Raw genomic sequence first — 22867 nt, 5'->3', positions numbered from 1 at the left:
ACCGACGCCAGCAGCCAGCAACGATCAGCGATTACACACGCAATAAAATATGTAAATTTCAAATTCTCCGATCTCCGAGCACATCCTGTGGATGCGGAGTCGCGATCATCGCGATCAGACGAGACCCTTTTTCCGCTTCTTGGTGCTTTGGATTTCGATTTCTATGCTGACGCGCCGAAAACTAAAGCGAAAAAAAATGAAACACTAAAAGGGATAAATAATTCACTGCTCTTCGGCTGCCGGGCCGGAATTTTGGCGCGCTCGCAGACCGGTTCTCCGGTTCGTCCGCAGTCGCGAGCGGTGACAGTTCGCGATCCCGAAGCTTTATACCTCCAAGCGGTCCACCGCCCTCCCGCTTCGGACTCCGGCGATCGTTTGCTAATTTATTCCGATCTGGCGTTTTGGGGCTGGGGAATGTTCTCCTTCTAGTCTCCTTCCCCCAAAAGGGGTAAAAAAAAAACAGACCCAAGTCATCAACCCAAAGAACCATTCCTCTCCATCCATAATGCTAATTGATTGCTAGATTAAATGGTTCGGTTCTTCGGTTCTGCGCGTGTCTAGCCATTGAGGTCCAGGACTAGAAAGATGGTTGTCGCAACGCCGCGAGCCTCATTTCGGTGTGTAGGAGGTGTAGGTTTTTGATCCTCGCGCGGGCGACTCGAGAAGTGCACTTGCTCTCTCTCTCTCTCTCTCCACTAGGTGCAAGGTGGTGCGCGCACGATGCACGTTCGTTGATCTCACGCCACGGACACGCCGGACCGCGCGATCTGGTTTGCCTTCGAATTGATTTATCGATCGATGGATCGATGTCCGTTTACGTTGTTCCCTACGTCGCGGTCGTTCTGTTCTGTTCGATTTCTTTTTTCTCTTCTCTCGGACTCGCTGTCGCCTTTATCTGTCGTTCTCTATCAGCTGTGTGCGTGTGTCTGTTTGCGGACATAAATCAACACACAGAATCGATCGCGATCGCGATACAACCGCAGAAAAGAATCCTTACAACAGCTCGATTCACGACATCAGCCAGATGTCTGTGTGAACCATTGCAGGGCGGCTTTCACCTGGAAGGGGGTCTTCGCAGACGCCTTGGACCAATCGATGACCATCCATTAGCGAGTTCCTTCCCTTCCATAAATCACGGTGCGAGTGGACCGAGGCGCACACACACGGAAGCATCTCTCTCTCTCTCTCTGTCTCTCTTTCGCTGGCTAAAGATTAGCTCGACGCCACCGAGGAAGGAGCGCAATTGTAATCAGCAAAACTGTCGCCCGTTCGTTGGCACAAAGCCTCCGCTTTTCGAAGCTTTTAAACGAATCCCCCCAGGGGATTGGGGAACCTTTCAATTGCAGAAGCCATTCGGCCAGACCATTTTTAAGTGCCAGCACCGCTCCAACCACCGCAGATTAAACGCCGCGCGACCGCCGATCAAGCGGGACCAGCGAGTCCCGTTAATCGAATCGTCGTAAAAGGCGTTAAAAGGTGTCCTTTTACCAGAACACCGATCATCGGGTTCATTCGCGGGCGACGCGACATTCCGCACGACACGATCGCACACGCCTACACACGCCACCCCCGTGCACCGCGCGCGCACGCTTTAAGCGTCTTCCTTATCGGCAAAACCGAGCGCGTCCTGAGCGCGAGGTTCCGGATGGATTATCGGGACCATGGTTCACAACCGGTTCGAGATCGTGCGTGACAAAACGGGAACCCGGTGGTCGGCGGTCTCTGGAAGCACACCATTACATCACCCTTACGGGGCCCGCGATCGAGCCGGCATTCGTGCGAGCGAGCTTTTCGTGATAAATTTAAAGGAAAAACGAGTTTTAATTGTTCGCTAGCAGCAGCAGCAGCAACAGTAACGTCGTGTGATGAGAGCATTTAAAACACGTTTAACACCTCCGAACGCGCTGTTGATCCTCCGTGAGTGTGACGCACACACACACGATCAATCAATCGAGATAAGATAGGATGCACTAGCGTGTCTCGATGTGTAGTGTATCTCGAGCTCTCATAAAAATAGCTTCGACGATCTTGCCACAGACGCCACAGCGCCTGATCGGTGATCCGTGTTGCACGATCGATAGACGATAAGATTGCGAGGCGACAGCAACTCAAGCCTGGACCACAAAGGAACACACACCTGCACTTAGCGGTGGCTGGTGCTGGTGCTGGTGGCTTGTAAGTGTCGGGGAATTTGCATTTTCGCGCACTAGAAAGCATTTTCAAGTTAGCTTCCCCTCTCACGCCGCAGCTCGGCGTCAGCCGCGTCGAGTGACCATGAAGAAGGATCAACAGTGGCTCGCCGTGAAGAGTGCATCGTTGGGATCACCTTCGTGCGATGGTGGTGTCCTTCGGCGCGACAAGTGAACCGAAGACAGAAAACAAATAGCTTAATAATCATCGAGCGGCACACACCACCGGCGGAAGTGGCACATTTGTCATTTGTTGCGCGATACGGTTGCTTGTTACAACATAGCAGCAACATTAGTAGTAGTAGTGGCCACACATAACCGGAAGCACAGACTAGAGACAGACGGACAGCGAAACGACTCTAGCGACAGCAAGATGCGAGATGGTGTAGTGGAGTGCTTCTAGCCAGGAGCTCACCTGCTGTGATGTCGCATCCGGATACGCCGGTCGCCGGTGATAGGAGACGGTGGAGGCGCTCGTGTCGATGACCGCCATCGCCGTAGCTACCACGACCGATGATGACTCGGATGGTGGCATTGCTGCTGGCATAGATGATGCTGTAGTGCTACTACCACCACCAGCACCACCCAGGGCGCTCGATTGCTGCGAAGACGTTGACGATGCCGATGACGACGACGACGACGACGAGGAGGAGGAAGACGAAGAGGACGACGAGGAAGACGAACCCGGTGTCGTCGTCGTATCGTGGTTCGGTCGCATACTGTTGCGTTTCAGATTGTTCGCACTATTGTTGTTGTTGTTGTTGCCGCTGTTGACGTTGTTTGGCGTTGGTTGCGATGCGCCGCCTACTGCCGTTGCACTCGCGCACGCCGGAACGTTGCCACCACTAGCAACCGCAGGGGGTCCAGCAGCAACAGCAGCCCCAGCAGCAGCACCGCTTGCGCTCATCTCTGAAGCGATGCTTGGGGATGGGTTAGTAGCCGGCACTGGCGGTGTGGCCACTGCAACCCCACCTCCACCGTAACGTGACGTTTCCATTGTGCCTCAAACACACATAGACACTCGCACGGGCGCGTACACACACACACACACGCGCGCGCACACACACCTATTCACTGCTGACGCGAACACACGGGCACACGGGCTGTCTAGGAGCGCGCGCGCCAGTTTTCCACCAAAAACCGACCCCCGAAATTTTCCTTCAAATTCAAACGCCTCACACCACCCTCAACCTTCTTTCTTCTTCTTAGATTTCTTCTTCTTTTGGCACACGCACGCACGCACGCACGGACGCACTCGAAGCACTCGGTTTTCCACACAACACACGATTTCACACTTTGCCTTCAGGCGTCGGCGGCATCACCTTCTCATCAGCATCATCATCAGCATCATCATCATCATCACGTTCGCGTTCGCATTCGCATTCGCGATCATCAGCCGCTTCACTTTTCACCGGGCTGAGAAAAAAAAGAGTTGTATTTTCACTCCGCTTTTCACGCTCGCGGCGGCGGCGGCGGCTTCGTTGTTGTTGTCCGCGCCCTCCCGACCGAACAACAATGCAATGCGTCGGCGTTGCACGAGCCCCCTTGGCCCTGGGTTGCCAAACCGCTGCTGCTGCTGCTGCTTTTCTTCACATTTTCCAGGCCGCGACAGACACCGCACCGTGGCGGGCATGAATGGCGTTAGAGGGGATTCCAGAGGGCGTCACTCCCGGTCACAGCACACAGGTTGCCTTTGCTTTCGCACCGATGCGCGCGTCCCTTGGTCTGTGCGGTGCGGTGAGGTCATAAGCCAAGATGGGAAGAAAAAGAAGAAGAAGATAATTAGAAAAATGGATCAAACAGCGTGCGGATGCGGCAAGTGGTGGTACCGCACAATAATGAGATAAGAAGCTGCGAGGGGAAAACAAAAGGCATCGCGAGCGCGATTTCGATTTGCCCTTTCGCACGCACTCTGGACCCCATCCCTCCTCCCACCCCTTTGTGAAGAAGGGGGTTGCTTGGAGCATCAAAGAAAAGCTTAGCTTAGATCCGGCCAGCGGAGGGTCGCTGCTAATACTACTACTACTACTTTCCCTTTAACTTTTCCTGTCAGGGCAAGGGTAAATGAAAAAAAAAACGTGAAGGAAAATCCACTCGCTGTAGCTTCCATTTTCAGTTTGGCTCGCAAAAGGATGGGATACCAAATGTGGAGCAAACTGGAGTATGCCGGGACCTCTGACTACCACGCTCTTCGATCGATCGGTCTCTGTGCGGATCTGCAACACAATCATTCACCCTCCACCTCCTCCTCCCGCCCATCGAGATCACTTTCGAAATCAGCATTATCGCTGGCCACTTTGCGCGTTGTTGGAAAAGCGCACCATTCCACACGCGGTCTCTCCTCGGACTCACACGCTTGGGATTTTTTTTTCCTCCGATCTCGATCACGGCAAATTCGATGGAAAATTAGTTCGATAATCTGTACGGTGCAGATCCGGAACGCACCATTCCGCGGCAGACTAATCTGCAGGCGCTGACGGTAACCGGCGGCAGCGGCAGCGGTGGCGGCGGCGGCGGCCTTTGACCGTATCCAAATCGAAACCGGGGCTCAGCGATGCGCGCAAGAGGAACCACCAAACAACCAAAAGTAAAAAAAAAAAAGCTTTTAAAAGCCGATCGCGCGCCAAATTGCGCCCGATCCATTAGAGAGAGCAGCATCCTTCCATTTCCATATGAGAGTGCACACACACACACACGGGCGCGCACATGGCAGTCCAAAAACAAACAAAAGCAACACAAAACTGTGGCGGCGCAACACCCAGAAATCAAACGATCGATACAGCCCCAGCATTAGAGGTGCGCGTTCCGGGCACCACTTTATGGAAATCGATACCGGCTGGTGCCCACCTCCACCCCGCCATGGCCAGCAATTATCGGGCGCAATTGCGCCCGGCCCACCCCCCGAGGGGGTAAGTAAACCGTATCACGTGATTGATGTTTGCTTTGTTATCGCGTACACCGCGATCCGGGCGATCCGGGCACTAACGCTTCGCGTTCATCTCTTCCTTCTCCGTGCGTAATGCTAATGATTGAAGTGCATCAAGCGAGGGTGAACGAAGATTGAACGTACTGGTGAACCGCACTGGCATTGGCGAGGCACAATAAAGCGCGATAAGAGCGCACTCGATGTTACGGATAACTAAAAAAAAAGGTCATTAGTAAGGTTAGGAACCTCAACAGAGCGACTAGAACGTAGCAGCTCACTGTTGCCATGCTTACTTTGCTGATACCTTCTCTAATGGACCGAGGAATCCGAGGAAATAATAACTGAAAACCAAGGAATCGAAGCATGCCCAGGACACACACACGCGTTAAAAGGACGCGGAAAAACCTCAAAATTCCAACAATAACAAAGTTTGACTCATCAAAAATCAATCAATATTCCTCCCCTGCCCTTCATTCACGATCCACAAAAGTTCACCATCACCACCATTCCGATAGGCCTAGCGTTCAAGTGCCCATCGAGCACTCGAGACGAATCCAGCAAACACTTCTACGAAAGACTTCCCCCGAGCCGAGCGCAACAAGCGACGAACCCGAACCTTCCTCAGGCCCTTCTCGCTCGGCTGTTTGCTTTCCAGGCCCCTTTATGCCATTCGGTTTCCTTTTGTTTGCGCTGACATTTTTCACCTACACCCTCGCGGTGGTGGTGATGGTGGCGGAGAGAATGCGAGCCTCTTACCTCCTAGGACCCCGTTGTGACCGCTGTCTGTGTCTGTGTCTTGTGTTTTTCCCCTTTTATTTTCTCCCGAATTTCTTTTCGCTCTTTTTCTACTCTAGCACTCTGTCAGTTGGAACTCCAGCTTTCGATGTGTTTCTTCTTTGTACGCGTATATCCTTGCTGCTGACCCTTTTGCTGGCCCGAACCGTTTTCGGGGATCAAACCGAACCCAATAGATTCATTTACCAAATGCACCCCGATCCTTCCGTGGCTCGCGACCGATAAGTTATGTTCTGTTTACTTTCCACACCGTACCGGACCACGCGGCACACCCAGATATTGAGGATCTCTTGAAGCAAAGACGGTGATAAAGCAAAAGAACAGAGCTAGAACGGTCCACGGTTACGGTTAAAGGAGAGATCCAGACGCGTACACCACAAGAATGTGAAGGAAATGTTCGGCCACATTCTGAATTGAATCACCGGACCACAAACCTTTAATTACTGATTCTCGGTAGCTCTGCATCTCTCCCATTTCCTGCTGTCTCTGTTATTTTTCTATTAACTTTGTTAAATGCCTCCAATACAATACAATTCATGTTCAAAACCAAGGTTCATACACTTTAAATAGCATGTCGTCGGTTGGTGGAATACTAAAAAAACGATTTTACCAGCATCGTAACCTTGAGAGAGCTAGAAAGTATCAATCCCTGTATCCGTACCGCATCCCTGTGTATATTGTCCATCATCAGCATCATCATCCTCAGCATCGGACTTCTAACACGCATTTAATTGCGACAGGAACCCCGGGAGTCGTCTTCACTTGCGGCTCTCGCTTTGCCCACCACCGTGGGAGGCCTGGCTGGCAATACGATCGGCAACAACGACGACGGCGACGACGCCGACCATTTCATGGCCCGATATCGGTCGATGGCGCCGCCATCCCGTCCCGTTCCTGGCGAGGTAATGCTACCATCTCGGAAGCTCAGAACCTTCCTTTCCCTTCGTCTTCTTTCCTCCATTTCGCTCTACCCTGGACGCCGTTGTTGCCGGTTACAACACAGGCAACGTCGCTCATTGCAACGACTGGGATCAAAGGAAATCCAGCAAAAACACAAAAACAACGAAGAGCTCTCTGCCTGGTGGAAGCTCAGCACACTCTCAGAGGGGTCGAATTATGTTTTATATGCTGCAAGAGGGGTGTCCAATTGTTTTAAAAGCATCCAGTACTTGGTTATTGTTTTTTTCTTCTGTTCTGTAAACGCCCGATCTACCGAACAAGAATACTTGCTTCGAGATGCTTCAAGAAAGTTCGTTTTTTTATCAGCTCCTCCCACACCGGGGGTAAGGATCATGGTGTTGTCTATATTCAAGCAACAGCGTTACATCGGAACCAACTACCTGCTGTGCGTATGTGTGTGTGTGTGTATGAAGTAGTGTGGCCAATTAGCCAATTATAATTCTACGGCAAGGGGCCAACAAGGTAATAGGCCCCGCCGTTACATCCGTTCCGAGAGGGCAGAGGGAGGCAGGCTAGCGTTTCAATGTAATCCTCCCAACGCATCCGCTGTGTGCTGCGTGTGAAAGATCACCTCTTCAGCATTTCCCTCCTCTCCTTCTCGTTCCCTCGGTCGGTGATTAGGAATTAAGGAGTCTGATCGCCACCGCGCCCGGCGATGAAAGCCGATGCTGGGTGTTCTGATTTACGAGCAAATAAATTGTCCACTAATTGTGGGGGGTAGGGAGGCCCTCATGTTTACTCACGAGGATCGCACGGTATTTACCTTAACGATGATTGAAATATTTATCCCTTCCCCTAATCATACACATCGGCGCTTCGGGAGTCTCATGAATTCCCCGTTATCTACCAGCAGAGGAGGAGCTTTTAGCTTTTACGGCCTCCGTGCCTGCTCCAACTACTACTATTGTTACGGTTTAATGTTGCCCAAAATGGCCGGTTGACCATCAGGTCAGGTGCCGCCGAGATACAAGGTAGATTCGATTACGATCGTTTAAGCAACTGCTCTCTGGCCCTGTCGCTCTCGCACTCTCTATGCTGCATGATCATAGATAGAAGCATCAACCACACGCGTCGTCGTCATCGTCGTCGTCGACGACGTCGTGATGCAATCGGGGATCTGACGCAGCAAAACAATGGAACCAGATGTGGTCAGCGAAGCGGAGAAAGAGCACACAGAACGCACGGTTTTACCCGTTGTTGGTGCTTCTATGGCCACCGTAAACGACGATCTAGAAGATGGTTGCTTTGCATTTTTGGGGTGGGGGCTAGAATTCGGTTCCCAAACTCCTCGAAAAAACCGAAGCCGTAGCATGAAGCATGAAAATAATCGCCATAAATCGAGACGACGATGACGCTCTCGTTTGATGGTTCACCTGAACCTGTACCAAGCAGCGCATGATGACGATGATGATGATGATGAATTGTCTTCATCACCAACGGGAAGCAGCGCGAGGATTACGGCCCCCGGGGAATGGCAGATAAATCATCAATCTAATCGCAGATAACGAGCTTAGCAACAGCACTCACAACAGGCCCGCCGTTGCCAGTCTCGGGGATTCGCGAAACCAATTTCACCTTCGCCAGCTCCACAAGCGTGAAGCGAGTGCGATCCCATTGGCTTTACCACCAGCAGCAGCAACACCAGCAACTAGAATGTTGGCTAACGGATTAAGAAGAATTGCCCCCGGGCGCGTTGGTGGCGAAACCGGAAAGAATGGTTCCTTCACTTCTTCGCGTTCTTACGCGTCTTAGGGCCTGTGAAACCGTTTAGCACCACCGGGTACCGACCGGCACCCTAGAGGGTGAGAATTGCTAGCCCAACCGAGGGCACTTGTTGGGCTCTCGCTGCTCGATCGACTATGCTTGAGCTTTTCTTGGACTCCAAACGTTTGTTGGCCTCGGCTCGGGGGCCAAAAGGGTCAAGCGTTCCGGCGGAAGCAACTGAAAGGGGATTTCGAGATTCGAATTCGGATTCCTTCAGCCTATGGCTTCCGAGCGTCCGGAAGTGCGAGGGACACGACCGTAAAATTCCAAAACCCATACAAATGCTGCAACTAAACCATCAAAAACCATCGCGCGATCGATGCGCTTCGATTACACTCGGTCTGTGGAGGGGAAGACGTTCGAATGCCTTTCGTTGGCATTGTAAGAAGCTGGTTAACAGCACCGGCAGCAGCACCAGCACCAGACTCTAGTAGTCCGGTATGGAAGCCAAATCCAATTGTCACGCTTCTCATGTTTTATGGCTTGCTACGATTGACCTTCGAATGTGCTCCGCTCCGGTATCCTTCGCTTATCAATGTCGCACGAACGGAAACAGAGACATTAAACGGCCAGTTTCCGGCTCAGTTCTGCACACAAGAGGGAGCGAGAAAGAGAGAGAGAGAGAGCGACACTTTCATTGCGATCGTTACGTGTGGCTAGGCATCACCTAGACAGCAGCAGCAACAGTCTTGACGTCATTAAAGTGCGCGCGTGCACGACGCTTGACTCGTCGCCAATTTGCGCCCGTGTGCGACGCGCGTGTTTCCGGTGCGACCACCGCCAGTGGAGGACACGATGGAGCAGATGAAATGAATTTGTATCATTTTCTGCGTGCGGATGCCGGATACCGGTGCGGATGGTACGGATAATGGAGTTTCCAAGGCGTGAAAATGATGCTAGTTTTCCAATGAAAAGCCACCGAGCAGCGGCAGGGAGGGGCTTTGATGGATCATAAAAATCCCCCTCGTTTTTCGTCGCCATTCTACATCGTCGATTCACACGCTCGCCGAGCAGAACGGCGACTCGAGACGACAGGAACCTCCGCTACCTGCAATGAGAATGCTGCGAACATTCCTCCTGCCAGCAACATCACATGACATGGGGTAAAGTTTGCTCTCATCACTTTCGGAATGACCGGGCTCGTCTTCCGCTGGAGTGGTGTACCTGGTGCCTGGCATGAATAATTTGTCCCGGCAATAAGCGCAAAAGGATCGCGGTACCTGTCTGGCGGCTTGGCCTGTCCTTGGCAGCGACCGAGGACCGAGGAGGCAAGTGAAAACGAACTCCAAACTCAAACGAGCAACAACAGCAGCAACAATTTCCACATATACTCCCGGGTCTCGGGTCTCCGGTCTCCGGTCTGTTGTTTTTCTCACTTTCCGTTTCGCATGATCGATGAATATGCATGAAGGCGTTGGGTGCACGCGGTACGATCGCGCGCGTTTTGGGACGATATATATATCGGTCCAACGGCGAGAGGTGCTTGCTTGTGTGTGTGTGTGTGTGTGTGTGCATTTGAGCAAACAATGTTGGAATATTTGCTCGCACGACACGGCCGGGAATGATTGAGAAAGGAACGTATTTAGAACTTTTCTCCCTCAAGGAGGAACCATTCGATTGGTGGCACGGGGACGCGTGCAGAGGGTGGATCTAAAGCCCCCCAAAACCCCTTTCTAGTCATGGAATGTGCGCTGCTGCTGCTGCTGCTGGTTAGGAGGCCCTCCCCATAACTTCCTTTCCGTTTGTTTGCCAAGACGTACAACAAAGCAGAGCATTCTACTTATGCTGCTATGCCCCCAACACGGGAGGTGGGGGAGCGAAGGTTTCTCTCGACCAACACACGCGGCGACATGCGACGTCCTACAACATCACAATGTTTGTACTGCTACCCTTTCCTCGCTCTCTCTCTCTCTCTCTCTCTCACCCGTTGGTTGGCTTCGTAACCATAAAATCGATTCCATTCTCCAGGCGGCCGGCCATTTGCGTTCAGCTGAAACCAAGTGGCGAGAGAGGTGTTGTTGGATTCTAAAATGTTCTAAAACAAACGCCCCATTTCTGCCGATCAGCAGTGTCCCCCCCAATGATCGGAGGCGGGGTAGCGAAATGACACGGAACAAAAGGGAAAAGAACGCAAATTCCACAACGAAATGCGTCGACCGCGCGCTCCGACCAACGATCATCGCCGGCGACAAGATGATGCGCGCAATCGTCCGGTGCTCGATCGTCGATCGGTCAATCGTGCACGCATACATCCACACAAAACGCTGCAACGGTCCACCCCAACGCCCCTCTCGGATTCTCGAGCAGGGGTTCAGGTTCTTCATCTTCAACCGCTAGATCGAGCTTGCTTCGCTTGCTGGACCACAGAAGCACAGATCACAGCCGTGAGCGCAATCGCACACGCACCACAACAACCAACACACGTACAGCAACAGGTTCAGGCCGCCCCAGCAGTTCGCTTTCATCGGTAATGGTGTGGTACCAACAGCCAACCAGCCAGCCAGCCACCGAGAGGGTCCGAGATCGACCGTGGCCGGTTTTTCTTGGGCTATTCTTTGGCGTTTCGTTCGCGGACAGCAAGCAGCAGGTCTCCGCTTGCCCCCCTCTCGAGACGGTGGCTCCAAAACCAAGGCTCCTCCGGTGAAACGAACCAGAGAGTATAGATAGACGGAGAGACGGACAGAGAGAGAGAGGAAGTAGCCAGCATCGCAACGCATTGGTCACTAACACACGTCGACGACGACGACGACGGTGGTGAAGGTTCTCTCGCGAAGCCCACAACCCGTTTCCCGGGTGGAGGCCAAGAATTTCTTTGCCAAGGCACCCCGTTCTTTGCACCCGCTGCTGGTGGTGCTGCTGGTGCTGCTGTTGTACCCGTCCCCGGTGATGGTGTTGGTGTGTGAAAGCAAAACGCAAACCGCACCGGGCGGTGGTACGATCGTGGTAGCTGGTGCTGTTGCTGCTGCTGCTGATGGTGACTGCTCATGCTTAATGATTGTGGAACGTGCCTTCGCGCACCAGAACAACCCGGTGCATGTTGATTCACTTGCCAGTGCTTTGCTCTACTGTGATCGTTTTAATGCGATCGCCACGATCGCTATTCTTTGCCAGAATGTTTCGTGCAGATCGCTTGCGATCCGTCTTGTGCAGAAGGAATATTCTTTTCCTGCGATGAGTCCTTCTGATCAACCAGAATAGTCTCCTCGTTCTCTCTTTCTCTCTCTCTCACTGGCTCTCTCGCGATCAATCACTTTAAATATGATCGGTTAAACCGGGTTTCGATCACAACTACCACACAACACATACACAACACACGCACTCTCTATGTTTTATGCTTCTTGCCTGGTGGTGGCCACGTTCTATTAACACCCTCCCGAGCAAGAGTTAGAATGAATTGGACCAGTTTAATTCACATTTGGTGACCAATGAAAAGCAATTAAAGACTAGTGGGCTTGGGGGAACGATTCTACAACCTTACAATCCGCTGGTACCGCTGAACACGACCAACAAACACACTCGTTAAGCACTTCTGCTCACTGTTTCGTATGCGAAAAACCTGGAGAACTTCCGTTGTTGCTTCTTCATAAAAAAACAAACAACACTTTAGCGCAACAACAACGCCTTTCCACTCGCACAACACTCACATGGGCACATGGCGACACACGACATTCGGTTTTTTTTTATGTGGTTCTTGCGCGAGGATCCACGTACTGGAGCCCCACTCCGAGGGAACGAGTGTCCGGGATAGTAGTGGCGGCGGCGAAAGCGATTCCGAAAAAAGGGGCTGGATTCGGTTCCACGAGTTCTGGCCAATCCGCCTCCTCACCCCGTGGACCGCACACACCGACCGTCCGTTCTTGTCCGTCCGTCCGTTCCGTTCGACCGTCCGTCCGTGGTTTTCGTGGTTCACACGCACTATCACAGAGCGACGACGCAACGTACGTCCGTTCCGTACACCGTTAAACTTGAAACTGGGCGCCTCCTCCGTCTCCTCGGTCCGGGGGTGTTGCTTTCGAGCTGCGCGATCATAACCGGACCGGACCGATCGCTGCACATGCCGTTCATTCTCGAGCGGCACGATCGCGACCGGTGTTCGGGTTCGGATTTAAAGTGTGTATAAAATCGGTACAATTTTTGATATTTGAACATTAAAATTTCTTCATTTAGTTCTGTAAATTAATATTCTGGGTTCAGAACTGCCCGAAAACCGAGAATAGAACAAGCCAAGAAAGCGGGCCTCGGGTGGTTATGTGACTAATTTGTTGTATAAAACCACTCGAAACGCGGTTAAACGACAAAAATGGCGCTTTTCACTCGAGCTAACCATCGTTTCGAGCAAGAACAGTCGACCAGATTTTTGCTGCAAAGCCCAACCGAATGTAAACAAAGTTCGTTTTCGTGATTCGTTTTTGATTTTTTGTTTTTCCTCGTCAATTTTGTGTTTCTAGTGCAAAATTGCTTCATCATTGGTCTCGGAGACAGAATCGAGGTTGCGGATCTAGTTTCCCTCCGAGATGGCCCCCGGTGGAGATGGCCCGGTGCCGCCGGAGAAGAGTATCGTGCTGAAAGGCTGGGAAAAACTGGAAGATGACGTCATCATCAAGGAGGTGGCCACAAAGGGCAAGCACGTAAACCTCTGCATCCAGTTTCTGGCCGACCGGAACGAGCTGTCGGTACGCGAGGCCAAAAACTACTTCCTACAAAAGGTAAGAAGCATGCAATGCGTCATCCGCTAGATGCATAGTGGGTGGCAAAGTGCATATTACGCCTCCCACGGAATCCGTTATCAACACGTTCCCCGTTATGGGTTGACATAAATGCATTTTACAGCGAGGATCAACTGTCTTATTGCCCTTTCCATTCCGTGACATGAACACTACGGCTGATTCCTGTTCTGTGGAAAGGTTTTGAATTTACGAAAGGGCTACCTCACTCGAGAGGCTAGAGAGATGCAGTTTATCAAAGGCAAATACGCACACACTGATACCAAACAACCCCCGGGGGTGCAAGATGCGGTTAAGCTGAAGAATGAGCTCATGCTTCTCGAGCTGAGCAAAAGTTTGCCCCGCCGTGAGGGAGGGTAGTAAGTAAGACATCGACCGAGCACGGCTGAACTCTGTATCAACACCCCGAAGCCCCTCGAAGACGACATCGGACAGTTTTCTTATCGCTTCGCTAGGATGACGAAGATGCCTGGAAAGCCGAGCGTAGGCTCAGTAGCGGTTCGATCGGTCGACCGAACACACAGTAGCACCAGCAGCAACCCAGCATCAGCTTGATCGTTTGCAATCTCTTCTCACGACGGGATCTTCTGCCCTTCTTACGGTTGCAGGTGAACGCGTACGTGTATCGATTACTGTCGAACCGGCAGCTCTTTAAGGCGCACCACATTCTCAAGAACATCGATCGTGTGCCCAAGTACGTGTTCTATCAGATCGCCACCGAAACGCCCGATCACGGGCTGCGGGAGTACATTCAGGAGCACCTAGCGCGCACCGTCGAACAGTACGAGCAGGGTGAAAAGGAACGGATCGCGGCCAACTGGCGCGTGTACACCCAGCTGAAGGCGAACGTGCGCCAGATGGCGGACGTGCTGAACGAGGTAGCCAATGGCTACAGTGTGCTCGAGATCGAAACGATGTCCTTCAACACGTTCTGCATGAAGGAGGATCTCTACCGCAACACCGTGGCCGTCGATTTGTTCTTCAAAAATCAAGGTAATCGATCCGTAGAAACCCCTCCACCCGTATTGATGCTAAATTTAAACATGTCCTCGTCAAGTGCCAGCGTGCGATCACAGTTATAGTAAACTCATAATGACTCACTAATTGGTGACTGATCCTGATAAGCATCCCTCCTTTTGAGCGACACACGTCATAGTGGAGCTTTGATAATAGAGACGAGTTTTCTTACGATCTTTCTGCCAAGTGAACACAGACTATGCGTGTGCGTTTTGTCGTCTCGTCTTTGCCTTGTAATAGCCTTGAATTCATGGTTTTGGAACTCGTGCTTTTCCGCGGGCCACAGCACTGAATCGATTGCTGTTGTGACTGATGTGTTCTGGTGATACGATTGGTTGTTTCAAACGACGATCGCCTTGGATGGTGTCGATCATCGACGATCATGGATGAATCGACGAGGGGATGAGGAAACAGGCTAGCAATCCAAATCAAACCTTCATTCTAGAAGCAATGTGTGTCGCTGAGCGAAGAACAATCTGTTGGAAAAGCAATCTGTATGCGATCCGTGCAATCACTGTTTGTGTGAGCGGACCCTAATCTTAATGACAATTCGCCGTTGCCCAACATTTACAATCACCGTTTGGGTCATTTGATGAAGCGCAGCGTTTAAACATGTTAGCTGATAAGCGACGGAAGCTGAGACCGATCGCTCTGACTTACCCAAAGTGAAATACACCGATCACTGAACACTGTCTAGTTCGCTCGTTCTATCTTTTAAACTCTCTCTCTATCTCTCTTTTTCTCTCCTTCCAGAAACCGAAATCTCCCCCATCCTTGATCGCTACAGCGTCTGGAGCTACCTGTTGAAAAATAACATCGCCAATCTCGTAAAGATCTGGATCCAGCTAAACAGCTGTCTACGCGATTGCTTAAGCGAAGGGATCGATCCAACGCCACACATCCTGCGCATTAAAATTGACATCTACGATGATCCGCGCTTCAACGAACGGTTACGGCAACTATTCCAGCGCTGGGAGATCGACGAGTTCATGCTATCGCAGCTTTCGCACCACCGCACGTTGGCACGGAACGAAATCCTTCTAAACGAGCTAGCTCGTCTGGGAAAATTTCTCGATCCCGAGCGCTCCAATGCGGTCGCCATCATGCGCCGCCTCTTCACGACAGAAACCTTCGCCCGGAACCGTGAGCTGGCTGAGGCACGCTGGTTTCGCGAACAGATCACCCGTCAGTTTGTGGAAAATCGGTTCTTCACCCTGCTCGATCTACCGATCGTAAGCCGGGAGGTGTTGGAGAAACTGGTGCAAGACACGGCCACAACGGAGGGCGGACAGGTGAATCGAACGGAGGTGAATCTGTTTCTGGAACTCCAGAAGCTGAAACAACAGCCTCCGATCGGTGAAGCGGAACTATTGGCCGTATCGCGTACCTGCTCCCAGTACATTCTGCAGCATAATCGAAGTTTTTACGAGGAGAATCCGATCGTATACTTTTTCGAATATGGTCTCGATACGGCGAATGATCGCTTTCCGCAAGAGGACGATCCAATACTGAGTAAACTGCCACATTTGAGCAATTTCATAGCCCGATACAAGCATGCAAACGAAACTGCGGAAAAGACTACGGAGACACCTAGGGTGCTAATGGGAAAGCTACTGGCGATCGCCGGCATTCCCGATCCGTCCACCATACAGTCCCACCTCTTCAGCCAGTCCTGTGAAGATGAGGATGAGCGAGCGTTGCGATCGGAGTTACTACAGCAGCATGGTAACATTCCACATTTTAACCATCCGTTGCTAATCGAAAAGTATGGACAGCCGGTACGGTTGCGCTATCTACACTACATCCGACTGGGGCGTGCCTGCTACGCCGTACACGAGTTCTACCGGGAGCAGCTGAAACACTACTCGCAAATCTCGGTCCGCCAGATTAATGGAGCTGCACAGGCAGTTGCCCAACTTGCCATCGAACGGTACTGGGACCGGGAGCTCGTACCACACGCGATCGCCTTTATGGAGATGGTCGGCGTGAGCACCGTTCCGACCCGGGCCTATCTTCGCTGTTTGGCACTCGTTCACGGTGAATGCGACCGATCCGTACAGCAGCAGCACCAGCAGCTCTCCGTGGCTACCCTACTGCAGCGCTGTGAGGCAGCGATCGCTAGCAAATCGCTTAAAGATCGCGATCTCCTTGTCGATCTCGAAGCCATGACGATCGTGGCGAAGGTCAACGGACTACCGTATCCCGAACAGTATCTACGCGATCAGTTACTTGCGGTGAACGATTGGTATCGCTTTTTGCTGCTGGTTGATTATCTCGGCTATCCGCAGCAGCAGATCATCGAGCTATGTCGGACCGGTTTTCGGGACGAGCAGATCGGCGCAAATCTAATGACGGCGCTTCTCCATCAACCAAAGGCCGTTCTGGTGGAAGATAACCGTAGCGTTGAAGTATCAACTATCCCAAAACGACGCTCCAGTTTAACACCACGACATCGAAGACGTAGGGTAAGTGTTAGACAAACATTCGGAGACGCCGTTCCCCCTCCGTTAGAGTGCTGCATGCAAACACAGTGACACACTTTGCCTTCCGCAAACCATCCATAAATCGTTGAGTTCGCGCGCATCTCTCGGCAAATAATGGGAGCTTGCAATTGCGCAACAATCCCACTGTGGAAGGCACGCATGGACTCATTTTGCTGCCGGCTTATCAAATGTGTCGCCGACCGTATCAAAACGGCACCGCACTGGCGGTGCCTTCGCTATTTTGTATAATTACGCTAGTAAAAATAGCCCAACGGGCCAGATTGGACAGGACTGTGAGAAGCCATAAGAAGGAGCGGAGATGAAGTGCAACTGCTTGATCCGGTTTTTACCATCGACGACGGCAGGTTAGCGACCCGAGCTGATATGATTTGTCGCTAGTCGCTGACCCATAGCAGAACATACACATATGCATACACACACACATTCTGGCGTCATCTGGCGACAATGAAACTAGTCCATTTGGGCCATTAATATTTCGCGTCTTGCAAGCACACGGTCAGTACGTGGACTTCGGACAAGCCCCAGTATACTATTGCAACAACATTCAGTTGATCATTGATCAAGCGCATAACTGCTCCCTGTTCACCATTTTCAAGATAAGGCTACGTCCCGCTTTATAATCTAACGGCCAACAGTCTCTTCGTCGGTTTTATTTTTTATAATTCTGGGACCAATTTGGCACCAAACGGACGGCTATTAGGCAATTAGCCTAGAAGAATTCTATTGAACAGAGTTTCGATGAAATGCACGGTTCCAAAATATAAAGACTTTCAACATATAGAAGCAATATTGATCATAGCAAACATACTTTCCATCACCATGGCATCACATAGCAAGCTGCTGAAGCTGTGTGTTTGTTTTTGAACAAATACACGCCTGCCGGTAGCTTCGGTAGTTTATCTAATTTTTGGAACAAATTTTATATCATTTGTAAACAAATTCCTTATAAAAGTATTGTGTTACTGAAGAATCAATAGTAATTGTAGCGGTTGCCAAAGTGGTTTTCCCGGTTTTGCTCGTGGAACAGTTTACCTCTGCGATGATTGTCCTTCATTACGGATCCGTTCCCTTTGATTGATTCCCATCTCGTTCGTATTGCAGGGAAGCAGTACAACTGCCGAATCGAGCGGTCACTCGAGCGTTTCGAGCGAGAGCGATGCGATTTCCACCCGGAGCGCTACCGGCGCGCTTGTTTCGTCCAGTTCCGTTCCCACCAGCACCCCACCGGTCTCGGTGTCCGCCAGCACTGACACCACGGCGCCACCAGCGTACGAAGCGGCCCGCTTCCTATCGGAACGTTACGATACGGATCTCGTTTCCATGGTTTTGCTTTGCTCGAACGAAGCGAACCCTTACTACCCGGCACCTGGAACATTATCGGAGGTGACACACTCGTTCGATTACGGAGCCTTCACGCAACTCACGCTAACGGCCAGCGGACAAACGACAAATCGTCAAGCGGTACCACGCTATCCACACACCTACCAGAACCTGCTCGATCGTGCAATACGTCGTCGGTGGCCACTGTTGGCACTGCTTGCCGGTGAAGTATGTCCCCCGGATAGCGATGGACGACGGTATTGCTGGATCGTCTGGGTAATGCTGGCTGGTGATTATCCCTTCCGAGAGCGCTTGGCATCTCGCCCGGACGAGGCTGCATTCGTGTGCGGACTACTAGAGCATCTCGTGCGTACCGATCGCATCTGCACGCTAGCCAGCTCACTGGCCGTCTTCTATCCCGGGTCTAACTGGCACCATCTAGCGGCCTACCTTTCGGTAACACGTGACGTACTGTTCGATGTGGATCGGGCAACGCAGCTACTGATCAACTTTCTGGCCACCACCACCGGGGACGAGTGTTTCCTGTTGCGCCAACCCAAGTACGAAGTGTTCAACTTTTGCGCTCGATTGCTCACGCTGCACCTGTGTAACCGGAGTTCGGTGCACCACCAGCAGCTGCTGCTAGAATCGTACGTTCGCAGCGATATCCGCTGCTTCCTGACGGCCGGACTGGACTTTGAACGGATGCTGCGTGTCTGTGCGATCGTCCGGCACTGTGACGTAGCGGGCGAGGTGTTACACTTTTTCGAGCGTTCCTGTGATGCGGCGTCCGGTGGTGATGCCACAGAACTCTACGAAACGCTCTGCGAACGTCTCGTTGCACGTAAATGCCATGAAGCGGCGATCGCTGTGGCCGATGAGGCCGGACTCCCGAAAGAAAGTATTATTTTTGAGCACTGGGTAAGCTACTTTGAGACGAACGGAACGGTCGGGAAGTTCGATCGGTACCGGATCGATAGCGAGCGGTACGGGTTGCGCCCAGAGCTTCGCATCAACTTCTTCATTCATATCGCCAACCGGCTCGAGTATGGAGATCCGGCTCGCTATCAGCTTCTCAAGCGAGCGCTCGAGCTAATCCGTGAGTTCAATCTCTATCCAAGCGAAAGCTTCGATCGCGATCGTGTAGAATACGAGCTGGCGCTTAGCTACGTACGCTGCAGTGATGCAATGGCAGAAGAACTCGAGCTGTACTGTTCACATTACTGGACAACGGCCAGCCAACGACAGCCCAGGGAGGGAGCGGCTCCCGTACTGTACCACACCTTTCTCGAGCTGAAGGAAGTGGCCGGTATCGATGATTTGACGCTCGCCAACGTACCGCTGACAGTGCCGGAAGAAAAACGACGGTTGGATGCACTCATCAATCGATTGTTGGATCGCGGAGACATTGTCCAGGCCCTGCGCTATCAGGCCATCTTCGAGCAGCGTCCCGTTGATCTACACTTTGTCGTCTTCTGTATGGCACTGGCGGAGGGTCTGGTCAGTCTGTACAACCTTTCGAAGGAAGAGCGGATGCTGCTGAATGAGGACAGCGTTCGATCGTCGGGCCGTTTCCAGAGGCGCACTTTACGTATCAGCCTTGTTAGCCAAAGTTCCGGCATGGGACGGTACGATGGTTCTCCGATGAAAAATAGTGGCGGTGGTCAGCTCGACACATCCGATGCCAGCACCACGGCAGCGTCTGATTTCGAGGAAGTACCGTCTCGTGAACGACAGGATATCTTCGAAGCGATCAGTGTAAGTTGAGGAAGAAGACCTAGAAGATCATTATACGATTTATGATAATTCGAATCTTTCCCTAGGGTCTCGGTAATCGCATAACGCACGGGCAGGATTTGGCGTGCCGCGTGATACTGACGTACCGCGCAGCCATGTATCTCGATCGCGAGTACAACGAACTGCTGAAGCTGCGTGATCCGCTCGCCTTTCTACCCGAGATCGTGCACGAGGACTGCGTCCACAAGCTGGAGGTGATCAGTGATATCGTGACGGCCACGGGCATGACCGTTGAAAGTTTCACCAACTTTCTGGCTTCCGAAATCGTGTCGGCCGTGGTGCGCTCCAAGTTCTATCTGTTCCAACAGCAGCAGCACCAATCCGCTACAGCGGGTAACGAAGAGTTGCTGTGGGGTTACAACATCGATCGTGAGTTCCATCTGTTTCTCGAGCTTGCCCCAAATACGACGGCCCTCGGCAATGCGCTGCTGCGGTACTGCGATGCCTTACGGTTGTACCGGAAGCGTGAACGGCAGGAGGGAGGATCTGCGAGCGCCAACGTTCAGGATGCGCTGGAATCACTGGATACTCTAATCGTGCAGACGGAAGCGAGTGACGCCGGTGGTAATGATAGCGATCTGCTCGAACGGCTCGATACTATCCTTCAGCAGCAGGTGTTGTCACTGAAAAAGCAAAATACGATCATCGTAGCACTGCTGGTGAAGGCTCACGATTGTTTCGTTCACGAGTGCTCGATGGAGGGCATCATGGAGGTGCTGGCATGCTGCAAACAGCTAACCCAAGCGTTGACGGCGGCCAAATCATGGAACCTGATCGTTCGGCTACTCGTCGGCATCGGACGTTATCGGGACATGTGCTATTGCTTTGAGACGTTGATCAAGAACGAACAGTTCGAATCGCTGCTCGGTCAGTTCGATGATCGTGCTGCCAGTGGCCGCCGTCTGCAGACCGCTATCATTGCCTACCTGAACGAGCACTGCCCCGAGCGCAAAGATTACTTCCGACTGGCGGCCCTTCACTTCCGAATGTACAAAGAGATCGCCGAACTGTGGGAAACGGAGGCACGCGCTACGATCGAAGCCATCGTGGCGACATACGGACAGCGCCGCCTGGTGTCCCGCAAGGAAACGGTCTGCCAGCAGCGTCTGCAGACGACGGCCATGCTTCTAACGGAGCTGACAAGTGCCATGGACGCGTACACACATGCCACCGACAACTATCTGCTGGACAATAATCTAACGCTCGCCCAGCGAGCCGCCTCGAATGCCGAGCTAGTAGCGCTACAGATCTTCTTCGTTCGTCAATCACTCGGTACGGAAAAGGGTGGCGGCGGTGCAAGCATGTCGTCGCCTGCCAGTTCCACCAATCCTAGTCCCAGTCGAGCCAGTACTGCTGGTGGCTCCAGCACCGGTTCATCGGCCTCTCAAGAGCCCAGCAACACGTGCCTCTCGGTACTGAACATTCGCTCTAATGACGAGGGCACCAGTGGTGGTGGCGTTGCCTCTTCCGGTGCATTGCTGTACTACATCAACTTCCTGCTCACGGTCCCGCAAGCACTGATCGTGGGGCGGGCTTACGGTGTCGAGATTAACTGGCCGTTCGCTATCTATCAGCACTACGTGATCGATGGACAGCGGGGCTACCTGGAGGACTATCTCAATCGGCTTCCACTGACGGACGCCATCATCGAGACGTTGGTCAAGATGTTCCAGCTCGAGCCACATATAACGCCCGCGATGGAGCAAGCGATCGGCACGTTCATTGAGCGGATTCAATCCGTAACGCTCAAATACCGCCTAGCATCGTTGCTCGGTCTAAAGCAAACCATTCACGCGCTCATCAATGGAACGGCCGTTTACTATCTAAAGGACACGAACTACGGCAAGAACGATGTGGATCCTTGCGGTGGTGGTGGCGGTGGCGGTGGCGCTTCTGGGAGTGCAAGTGGAAGTTCAACTGGCACAGGAAGCGGTACACCGGGAGGAAGTATGGCCGGTTCTGTGATCGGAGCTGGTGTGATGAGCACCAGCGTGCGCAGTATCAGTAGTAGTACCAATACGACAACCACAAGCACAGCCACGAGTGCGTGATGCTGGCGGTGATGGAGAGCGATCTCCGCAAGCATTGAATCCAAGACACATCTAAAAGCGAAACATGGCCACCAAGTGATATTGCAAATAAGCGCGAATGACTTTCAAAAGGCTGCCTTAGAATTATATCGTATTTGTTGTATCTTGTTCTTAATCAAGCAATAAACTGTTTTGTAGTTTTCATCAAACTTCCACCATCGTTTGTGTTTGCCTGCTTCCAATGCCGAGCTGCAGGGAGGCTACGCCTGAAGCTGTCAACCGAATTGTGTCACTTTGAATTTGTGACCGGAAAACTAACGATTGGTCATTGGTGAAATGCAATAACTGGGGAACATAAAATACGAAACAGAAACCAATATCCATTCCTTAAAAGGAGACAGGAGAACCAAATGCTTTCGTGGTGCCATTGACATATACATCGGCACATGAGTAGCCTTTTCCTTTTACTATACTGGATTGCTATTCAGGCATGGTGTTTGAAACACTTTCTCCCAGGTTGCTTAACCGTTCTCTAAAGGAATCCTTAAAAGGCAACTCTACAAAGCCAGTAGAGTCAGGAAAGATATCGAATAGCAAGTGCGGCGATCTGGAATTAAGATGAAGCAAATAGTAAGCAAAGCGGATAATATGGAATGGCAAACAAAGAAGCAAATGTCGGCTAAAGGAGAGAAACTAACTAAAGTGTTACCGTTTTACTTACTGCAGCATTTTTCGATATCATCATGTGTCATCATGTTTTTTCATCATCACGTTGTTTTCAGCATCACGTTTTATATTCAATTTTTTGTATTTCTTTTCCACTATACATACGTTTGCTTGC

The 22867-nt window shown here is 51.8% G+C and overlaps 2 protein-coding genes across 3 annotated transcripts in view; one reads left to right on the top strand and one right to left on the bottom strand.

Annotated features, from left to right (window-relative positions):
* LOC125950485 (protein Shroom) overlaps positions 1-12580 on the bottom strand; it is a 183592-nt gene extending 171012 nt beyond the window's left edge. The window contains exons 1-2 of one of the 2 annotated variants that reach the window (XM_049678518.1): positions 12108-12580; positions 2605-3914 (exon numbers count right to left, since the gene is read on the bottom strand). In XM_049678518.1, coding sequence (XP_049534475.1) covers positions 2605-3186 — 582 coding nt within the window. In that variant the 5' untranslated portion in view covers positions 3187-3914; positions 12108-12580. The remainder of the gene's footprint in view (positions 1-2604; positions 3915-12107) is intronic. The other variant, XM_049678519.1, reaches the window with a different exon arrangement.
* Positions 12581-13018: 438 nt separating this feature from the next.
* LOC125950486 (uncharacterized) lies at positions 13019-22235 on the top strand. The gene is made up of 5 exons (XM_049678520.1): positions 13019-13340; positions 13967-14351; positions 15129-16840; positions 17981-19957; positions 20023-22235. The coding sequence occupies exons 1-5, from the start codon at positions 13149-13151 to the stop codon at positions 22045-22047; spliced, it is 6291 nt and encodes a 2096-aa protein (XP_049534477.1). The 5' UTR covers positions 13019-13148; the 3' UTR covers positions 22048-22235.
* The last annotated feature ends 632 nt before the right edge of the window (positions 22236-22867 follow it).

Source organism: Anopheles darlingi, chromosome 2, assembly GCF_943734745.1.
Source record: "Anopheles darlingi chromosome 2, idAnoDarlMG_H_01, whole genome shotgun sequence".
Classification (NCBI taxonomy): Eukaryota; Metazoa; Arthropoda; class Insecta; order Diptera; family Culicidae; genus Anopheles; species Anopheles darlingi.
Note: the sequence above shows the minus strand (reverse complement) of the source record. Positions and strands in the feature narration are given on the sequence as shown.